Source organism: Triticum aestivum, chromosome 3D, assembly GCF_018294505.1.
Source record: "Triticum aestivum cultivar Chinese Spring chromosome 3D, IWGSC CS RefSeq v2.1, whole genome shotgun sequence".
Lineage (NCBI taxonomy): Eukaryota > Viridiplantae > Streptophyta > Magnoliopsida > Poales > Poaceae > Triticum > Triticum aestivum.
Window position 1 is genome coordinate 579,478,669 of NC_057802.1, and position 10,078 is coordinate 579,488,746.

The window sequence follows — 10,078 nt, forward strand, 5'->3', positions numbered from 1 at the left end:
GATGCTTGATCACATCAACCTTGGAAACACTTCAACACACATCGTCATCTCACCTTTAGCTAGTCTCCATTTATTCCGCAGCTTTTATTTCGAGTTACTAACACTTAGCAACCGAACCGGTATCTAATACCCTGGTGCTGCTAGGAGTACTAGTAAAGTACACATTCACATAATGTATATCCAATATACTTCTGTCGACCTTGCCTGCCTTCTCATCTACCAAGTATCTAGGGTAGTTCTGCTTCAGTGACCGTTCCCCTCATTACAGAAGCACTTAGTCTCGGGTTTGGGTTCAACCTTGGGATTCTTCACTAGAGCAGCAAATGATTTGCTGTTTCATGAAGTATCCCTTTTGCCCTTGCCCTTCTTGAAACTAGTGGTTTTACTAACCATCAACAATTGATGCTCCTATTTGATTTCTACTTTCGCGGTGTCAAACATCGCGAGTTGCTCAAGGATCATCATATCTATCCCTGATATGTTATAGTTCATCACGAAGCTCTAATAGCTTGGTGGCAGTGACTATGGAGAACCATCACTATCTCATCTGGAAGATTAACTCCCACTCGATTCAAGCGATTGTGGTACTCAGACAATCTGAGCACATGCTCAACGATTGAGCTTTTCTCCCTTAGTTTGCAGGCTTAAGAAACTTGTCAGAGGTCTCATACCTCTTGACGTGGGCATTAGTCTGAAATCCCAATTTCAGTCTTCGGAACATCTCATATGTTCTGCGACGTTTCAAAACGTCTTTGTCGCCACAATTTTAAACCGTTAGCATTATGCACCGAACTATCACGTAGTCATCAAAACGTGTATGTCAGATGTTTCGCAACATCTACAGACGACGCTGAGGTTCAGCACACCGAGCGGTGCATTAAGGACATAAGCCTTCTGTGCAGCAATGAGGACAATCCTCAGTTTACGGACCCAGACCGCATAATTGCTACTACCAACTTTCATCTAAATTTTCTCTAGGAACATATCTTAAACAGTAGAACTAAAGCGTATGACATAATTTGCAAAGACCTTTTGACTATGTTCATGATAATGAAGTTCATCTGATTATTTAATGAACTCCCACTCAGATAGACATCCCTCTAGTCATCTAAGTGATACATGATCCGAGTCAAACTAGGCCGTGTCCGATCATCACGTGAGACGGACTAGTCATCATCGGTGAACATCTCCATGTTGATCGTATCTACTATACGACTCATGTTCGACCTTTCGGTCTCTTGTGTTCCGAGGCCATGTCTGTACATGCTAGGCTTGTCAAGTCAACCTAAGTGTTTCGCATGTGTTCCGAGGCCATGTCTGTACATGCTAGGCTCGTCAACACCCGTTGTATTCGAACGTTAGAATCTATCACACCCGATCATCACGTGGTGCTTCGAAACAACGAACCTTCGCAACGGTGCACAGTTAGGGGGAACACGTCTCTTGAAATTTTAGTGAGGGATCATCTTACTTACTACCGTCGTTCTAAGCAAATAAGATGCAAAACATGATAAACATCACATGCAATCAAATAGTGACATGATATGGCCAATATCATTTTGCTCCTTTGATCTCCATCTTCGGGGCACCATGATCATCTTCGTCACCGGCATGACACCATGATCTCCATCATCATGATCTCCATCATTGTGTCTTTATGAAGTTATCACGCCAACGATTACTTCTACTTCTATGGCTAACACGCTTAGCAATAAAGTAAAGTAATTTACATGGCGTTATTCAATGACAAGCAGGTCATACAAAAAATAAAGCCAACTCCTATGGCTCCTGTCGGTTGTCATACTCATCGACATGCAAGTCGTGATCCCTATTACAAGAATATGATCAATCTCATACATCACATATATCATTCATCATATCTTCTGGCCATATCATATCACATAGCACATGCCGCAAAAACAAGTTAGACGTCCTCTAATTGTTGTTGCAAGTTTTTACGTGGCTTGTATAGGTTTCTAGCAAGAACGTTTCTTACCTACGTAAAACCACAACGTGATATGCCAATTTCTATTTACCCTTCATAAGGACCCTTTTCATCGAATCCGTTCCGACTAAAGTGGGAGAGACAGACACCCGCTAGCCACCTTATGCAACTAGTGCATGTCAGTCGGTGGAACCTGTCTCATGTAAGCGTACGTGTAAGGTCGGTCCGGGCCGCTTCATCCCACAATGCCGCCGAAACAAGATAAGGCTAGTAGCGGCAAGAAGAATTGACAAAATCAACGCCCACAACTACCTTGTGTTCTACTCGTGCATAGAAACTACGCATAGACCTAGCTCATGATGCCACTGTTGGGGAACGTAGCAGAAATTCAAAAATTTCTACGCATCACCAAGATCAATCTATGGAGTAATCTAGCAACGAGGGAAGGGGAGTGCATCTACATACCATTGTAGATCGCGATGCGGAAGCGTTGCAAGAACGCGGATGAGGGAGTCGTACTCGTAGCGATTCAGATCGCGGTTGATTCCGATCTAAGCGCCGAACCACGGCGCCTCCGCGTTCAACACACGTGCAGCCCGGTGACGTCTCCCACGCCTTGATCCAGCAAGGGGAGAGGGAGAGGTTGGGGAAGACTCCGTCCAGCAGCAGCACGACGGCGTGGTGGTGATGGAGGAGCGTGGCAACCCCGCAGGGCTTCGCCAAGCACCGCGGGAGAGGAGGAGGAAGAGGGGTAGGGCTGCGCCATGAGGGAGATGTGTTCTCGTGTGTATGGCAGCCCCAAAACCCCAATATATATAGGGGAGGGGGAGGGATGCGCCCCCATCTAGGGTTCCCCCCCAAGGGGTGCGGCCAGCCCTAGATGGGGCTTGGGGGCGGCCAAGGGGGGGAGAGAGGGGGGCGCCCCACTAGATGGGCCTTAGGCCCATCTGTGCCTAGGGTTTCCCCCTTCCCCCCTTTCCTGCGCCCTGGGCCTCTTGTGGGGGGGGCGCACCAGCCCACCTGGGGCTGGTCCCCTCCCACACTTGGCCCACGCAGCCCTCTGGGGCCGGTGGCCCCACCTGGTGGACCCTCGGGACCCTCCCGGTGGTCCCGGTACATTACCGATAGCACCCGAAACTTTTCCGGTGACCAAAACAGGACTTCCCATATATAAATCTTTATCTCTGGACCATTCCGGATCTCCTCGTGACGTCCGGGATCTCATCCGGGACTCCGAACAACATTCGGTAACCACATACAAACTTCCTTTATAACCCTAGCGTCATCGAACCTTAAGTGTGTAGACCTACGGGTTCGGGAACCATGCAGACATGACCGAGACGTTCTCCGGTCAATAACCAACAGCGGGATCTGGATACCCATGTTGGCTCCCACATGTTCCACGATGATCTCATCGGATGAACCACGATGTCGGGGATTCAATCAATCCCGTATACAATTCCTTTTGTCTATCGGTATGCTACTTGCCCGAGATTCGATCGTCGGTATCCCGATACCTTGTTCAATCTCGTTACCGGCAAGTCTCTTTACTCGTTCCGTAACTCACATCATCCCGTGATCAACTCCTTGGTCACATTGTGCACATAATGATGATGTCCTACCGAGTGGGCCCAGAGATACCTCTCCGTTTACACGGAGTGGCAAATCCCAGTCTCGATTCGTGCCAACCCAACAGACACTTTCGGAGATACCTGTAGTGCACCTTTATAGCCACCCAGTTACGTTGTGACGTTTGGTACACCCAAAGCATTCCTACGGTATCCGGGAGTTGCACAATCTCATGGTCTAAGGAAATGATACTTGACATTAGAAAAGCTCTGAGCAAACGAACTACACGATCTTGTGCTAGGCTTAGGATTGGGTCTTGTCCATCACATCATTCTCCTAATGATGTGATCCCGTTATCAACGACATCCAATGTCCATGGTCAGGAAACCGTAACCATCTATTGATCAACGAGCTAGTCAACTAGAGGCTTACTAGGGACATGGTGTTGTCTATGTATCCACACATGTATCTGAGTTTCCTATCAATACAATTCTAGCATGGATAATAAACGATTGTCATGAACAAGGAAATATAATAATAACCAATTTAGTATTGCCTCTAGGGCATATTTCCAACAAGCGCCGCCAGATGGGGGCGGCGAGAGGGGGGAGGAGCAGCGGAGGGTGATGAGCATTACCTGCGGCGGCGGTGGCGCGCGGTGGCTGGGGGAGGAACCCTAACCGCGGCGGCGTCGGGTGGAGGGGAGGACGATCGAATTGAGATGAGGGTGCGCCGGGGGGGGGGGGGGGTTCTTTTGATGTAGTAGTGGCGCTGCGTACAGGCCGATGCTACTGCTAAGCCCACTAGCTGTAGCGCCGGTGCACAGCCCACGCTACAGCTAAGTGGGCTACCATTTTGGCCATGCGGCCCACGTAACAGCAGCGCGGCCCGTGCTAACCAACGCTGCTGCTATTCAGTAGCAGTAGCGCGTTTTGTACCAGGCGCTACTGGTACACACCAGTAGCATGGGGGCCCAAACCAGCGCTACTGATAAACTTCTATGTATAAGCATTTTTTTAGTAGTGTACGTCCATCATAATGCATATATAGATAAAACGAGCTCCATTCAAATAAAAACTACCTTACTTTTACTCGTCTTTAGAGATGCACATGACCCCTTTGCCGGATGGACCGGTCTCGTGGTCATTTGCAGCGGGGCATAGCTCCAACTTGTTGTCCTCATCAACCTTGTTGAGTTCCCTGAAGTGTGTTCCCACCTCATGTCGGCGATGTGGATATGATGGAGGTTCGTCGCCACCTCCCACTTGGATTGGGTCAAGTCAAGGATGACAGCTTGCTTCACCTCGAACTGTGTTGTCGCCTCCACAGCTTAGGCGTGTTGGAACTTCGCATCGGCTCTTCCATGCCAAAGTTGTCGGCTCAACCTCCGGGCCCAACGCCTCCTCCACCTCCTCCTGCATGTCCTTTATGGCCACCTCCTACTCCACCTCCTCCTGCATGTCCTTTGGCACCTCCTCCTTCCATGGCGCTCCATCCTGCTCCTCCCCCTTCCCTGGTACGTCCATCTACTACGCAACAATTTAAGCAGTGCGACACTCTTCGTGACACGCATATTAGTGGCGATCTCGCTTAGCATTAGGGTGTGAGCATTTTGTAGTAATTTGTCTTTTGTCGGACCATGGCAGATGTCGAGGTCGAAGTGGAAGGGGAAGAGGGGGTGGGAGCGCTAGCAGTGCGGATGAGAGGGAGATGAGGAGAGGGCGTCTAGGGTTTACCCTTTTTGTCGGTCTTAAATAGATGGTTTTGGCCCTTCGGACGGTGCAACGGAGCAGCAATCTGAATGTGTCCTCACCAAATCAGAGGCAGAACCCAAAGGACCGATGGGTTTTTCCGTGGGTCCCGCCCACCAGTCCAACATGGTGGATGTGTCCGGGCACGCCCGAGCGTCCTCATCTCTGCCTCACATATGGGATGGCTAGTTGGACAACCCAGACATTTGGGCTAGGTGTGGGTAGGCAGTTGGGTGGCGATTTTGTGATCGACAGTGTCTTTGGCTATCCATCCAGACGTTTGTGGGAGGGGACGGGGGGAGGGGGTGGGGGGTTGAGGGTCCGATTGTAGGTGCTCATCATGGAACTTCCAATGATGCAACTTTAATGTAGAAAAATTGTAGCATAAGCCTAAATCTTAAACACTAAAACCCTAACATTATTTTAAAAAACTAGCAAAAAAAGTAACGGCTGCGAGCCCGCCAAAATGCCTGCCACTAGACTTGCTACCGGTGGGTTAGTCATTCTAAAATTACCATTCGCGTCACGCCATGCGTTGTTGCAATGTGCAAGAACCATCCTGCAAATCTCAGGGCGTTTGTGTGCTTCCTCACTCGCTGATGTTACGAAGGGTGGGCTCGCAACAACACCAATGTTGTGAAGGACGGGCTTGCAACTGGGCCTGTATTGCGACGACTTGTTGTGACATGCGAGATCTGGTGTTGCGGTCGGTGCTGCAGGGAGCACCACCGGACTTACTGGAGCTCGTCGGTCCTCAAGTGCACTTCTATATGAGACAAAGGCAGAGCTGTGAGCAGAGGGGGAAAGGTTTACTACGGAGACACGACAACAGGTCTCCTCGCAAGGTAGGAGTCGGAGGTTGGGGGGGGGGGGGGGGAGTTCTTTCTCGGTGGAGACAACAGCCACACACCAAGGATAGACTGTTGTCAAACCAAAGGATTTCCCGTAATTTTAGATTGTTGACGCATGGTGCCCGCCCAAAAGAAGGCCTTGCAACTCAGCTAGCTTTGTCATGTTGTTTTCCTTTTGCTTGGGTTTTGAATAGGGGTTATCGGTTCGAAAACTCCCCAATTGAATCTCGTTCTACGTGCACCCTAATTGATTTTTTGAAAATAAAGAAGACAAAAAGAATCTGATTTTTGTTAACGAAAATGGTCTAGTATACCCACGTGTAAAGTTTTGCGAACAAATGGCTTCCATGACAATCTGTGCGAAAAATAACAAAACCGGATCTACATAAAAGTTACTATTCAAGATTTTTGAAACTGCAATATCGTTTTTCCCCAAAAAAACATCAAAGTCATTTCTTCGCAGAACCTATCTTGTGTGGTTGCGGAGGCGGAAAGGGCCTCTGTCCAATCTCTTCCCCTTCATATCATAAAAAAAAGAAACCCTAAAAAAAATCTCATCAAAAAAGAAAAAGATAGCATCTGCCTTTTTTTCCAACAAGAAGGAACCGCGTAACAATTCCACCGTCCATGATTCTTTTCTGCCTGACTAGTGGGGCCAGTAGGTCGGGGTCATCTGGTTTGACTATATACCCGACTTTGTTCGCTTTGCTCCTCCCCACTCCCCACACTCCCCACTCCACACCCGCGAAAACCCTACCACCGGAGGCATCGCCATCGCCGGGCGAGATGAAGGGCGGCGACGTCGAGGCGGGTGGCACCGGCACCGGCACCGCGGCGCCGAAGGGGGCGCCGTACCCCGGGACGACGGAGAGCCCGGAGCTGCGCTGGGCGCTCATCCGGAAGATCTACGTCATCCTCTCCCTGCAGCTTCTCCTCAGCGCCGCCGTCGCGGCCGTCATCCTCAAGGTCCACCACTTCATCGTCTCCTCGTACGACGGCATCGGGATCTACATCTTCGGCTTCATCTTCCTCTTCATCCTCCCCTGCATCGGTGAGGCCTCAAACCATTTCTAATTTAGCATCCAATTGCAGGGAGGGTTTTCTTTTCTTCTTTTGGTAAAAGAAACAGAGTATGTATGTACGGGGGCTGTGCAAAATTAAATTGCAGCATACAACAAGTGCATTTTGAATGCCAGATAACAAATATGTTGCACAATTATCGGAAGTCTCGCACCCAATTTGGGAGATCTGAATCTGAATAAGTATTTCTTTTTGCTCTGTGAAGTAGCGACTGGAGCTCTTCCTTGAATGTACGCCTGCAAGCATAAAGACTTGAGTGATTCCCCTGAAATTAAAGGTCGTTCCGGGTATTCCGACGAATTTATAGGCGATACTGCTACTATGCGTGCGATTTCATTATGTCTTTCCCGCAAAAAGAAGCTATAGATTACATCTCCTGATTTTTACAGGAACGTCCCATGCACTCTTAATTTTTGATTAACTACTGTAGAATGGGACTTGGTTGCTTTGTGAATTGCAGCTGGGAGTATAATCCGTTACTAAAATGCTTCTTAATTTTTTGTATGCAGTGCTGTTCCCGATGCTCATGTACTGCAAGAAGCACCCAGTCAACCTGCTACTGCTTGGCGTCTTCACAGTGGCCAACACCTTCTCTCTGGGCTTGATAAGTTCCTTTAGACTACCCACAATGGGAGTAACATAGGTAGTAACATCACACATATTTAGGTTAAATAGATGATGTGGCATGCAATAATTAAAGAAAGAGATGAAAGTGGTAACATAGCTAGTTACTACTAGTATGAGTAACATCACACATATCAAGGCAAGATGTGTCTATAGCCTAATAAATGAAGTGTTGCATGTTACCACACATATGTTACTTCCCACTATAGAGGTAGTAACATAGACTAGTAACATGGGCATGTTACTAGTCTATGTTACTACCCATTGTGGCTAATCTTAGTAGTGGTAAATGTCTTCCCACCATGTGCCTTTAATGCCCCTCTCATTGTGTTAATGCATTACATATACATGGCTAGTAGAAATTTTCGTACTATTAGCTTGTTAGTCACCATGTCAGCACTATTGTGAAGCACTTTGTTTATTTGTGGACTGGATTCAGAAATACTCCCTCCGTTCCTAAATATAAGTCTTTTTAGACATTTCAAATGGACTACAACATACGGATGTATGTAGATATAGTTTAGAGTGCAGATTCACTCATTTTGCTCCGTATGTAGTCATTTGTTGGAATCTCTAAAAAGACTTATATTTGGGAACGGAGGGAGTACATTTGCTACCAATTTGCCATGGCCATGCAATGGTAGGCTCGGCCAGGCAGCCCATGTGACTGTAGTTGATGCATTTTCCCAGTCTGTGTTGAGGGCCAAATTGTAGCTGCTGGTCACCATTTATGATTGATATACTTGTCTGAGTCAGAAGCATTTGTAGTATTTTCTTAGAAGACGTCGCTCTGCTATTTTCTGCTATTACTTTTTCAACTAAGAAATTGGCAAACGGTAACCTTCACTTTTTTCATAGAACATTGGTTGGATCTTGCTTCTTTTTTTTTACTGTTTCTTCCGGCTACTATTTGTTGTAAGATACATAGTATTCTGATAGTATCATTTGATCTGAAGGCCTATTTGTCCAATAATATGCCAGCCGACCTGCCCAATTTGACATGGCTTTGGCAAGGGCGTGGTTTAGGTTGCTGGACTAGCTTAAACTTTTATCAAAATAAAAAGGATTTTCAGTTGATATATCATACTAGTGTTCTGACAATACAATAGATGTTCAAAGGTTATATTTTAAAGGTACTCCATGCATGTGCTGGTTAAATCTCATTGGATTGAAGTGATTGAAATACATATTTTTTTGACTTATATAAAGTTATGTTGTCAGGCACTCTGTGATCTATCATTCATTTGTGTTTGCCTCAGCGTTCATAACACTGCATTTTGGGTTGTACCAATTCGAAGGTTCGTTCTAGCTTGTACCACATTGCAGGTGGTTGCTGATAGTTTGCTTCTTCAATGCATGACTGCCATTTACTTCAGATTTTAGCATGCATGTGCTTTATTGTTTAGTCAGATTTACTTGATAGTTTCTTTGGTAAAGAGATGTATGCGATGATAAGAAAGCAATTAGTTCATTTTGTAGTCCTGCTCTTATATATATATGATATATATGTGTTTTGTTCTTTGTCGTTGTGATGGTTTTTCTTTGATAAAAAACCGCTAAAATTGTCCCCTATGTGCGCAGGCAAGGTCTTTTTGCAGGCAAGGTCACTTTGGATTCTTGTAATGGTGGTTGTCTTGAGCCTCACCGCTTACACCTTCTGGGCTGCAAGGAGGGGCAAGGACTTCAGCTTCCTTGGTCCTTTCCTATTTGCTTCTCTCATGATGTTGCTCGTCTTTGGAATCATTCAGGTCAGATGCCGTCCATTTAACAGTCTTCTATATTGTACAGTCAATCAATACTGACCATGGCTTGTTTAAATATGCAGATCCTCTTCCCGCCGGGCAAGCTCTCTCACATGATCTATGGCGCGCTGGCGGCACTCATCTTCAGTGGCTACATTGTCTATGACACGGGCAAAATCATCAAGAGTTACACGTATGACGAGTATGTCCGGGCCGCCGCCTTGCTCTACGTTGACATCATCGGTATGTTCGTGGGCCTGCCGCCGCCCCTGTATAGGGCGGACGACAGCTAGGCGCGTCGCCCTGCCCCTGCTCTCTCATGCTTCAAATCCCGTGGACGAATTTCGTATCCTGACGAGTCCCTTGACAAGAATAGTTGTATATGCTGGTCTGTCTCGCTGGCACAGTGAAGATGCTGCTTAGTTTAATTGACTTGATCCCTATTAGTAGAGAGGAAGCATAAGAAAACTGCTGTTCGTCGGTTCTATTATATGTATGGTGGATGTGATGTTGTAT

The 10,078-nt window shown here is 47.0% G+C and overlaps 1 protein-coding gene across 1 annotated transcript; it reads left to right on the forward strand.

Moving 5' to 3' along the window:
• The first annotated feature begins 6,902 nt into the window (after positions 1-6,902).
• LOC123076566 (protein LIFEGUARD 2-like) lies at positions 6,903-9,855 on the forward strand. Its single transcript, XM_044498740.1, has 4 exons — positions 6,903-7,167; positions 7,706-7,813; positions 9,396-9,568; positions 9,646-9,855. The coding sequence occupies exons 1-4, from the start codon at positions 6,903-6,905 to the stop codon at positions 9,853-9,855; spliced, it is 756 nt and encodes a 251-aa protein (XP_044354675.1).
• The last annotated feature ends 223 nt before the right edge of the window (positions 9,856-10,078 follow it).

Coding starts and splice junctions, on each gene's coding strand:
- LOC123076566 (XM_044498740.1), top strand. CDS start 6,903: ATGAAGGGCGGCGACGTCGAGGCGGGTGGCACCGGCACCGGCACCGCG. Junction 7,814..9,395: donor GGGCTTGATAAGTTCCTTTA/GACTACCCACAA, acceptor TGTCCCCTATGT/GCGCAGGCAAGGTCTTTTTG. Junction 9,569..9,645: donor TCGTCTTTGGAATCATTCAG/GTCAGATGCCGT, acceptor TTAAATATGCAG/ATCCTCTTCCCGCCGGGCAA.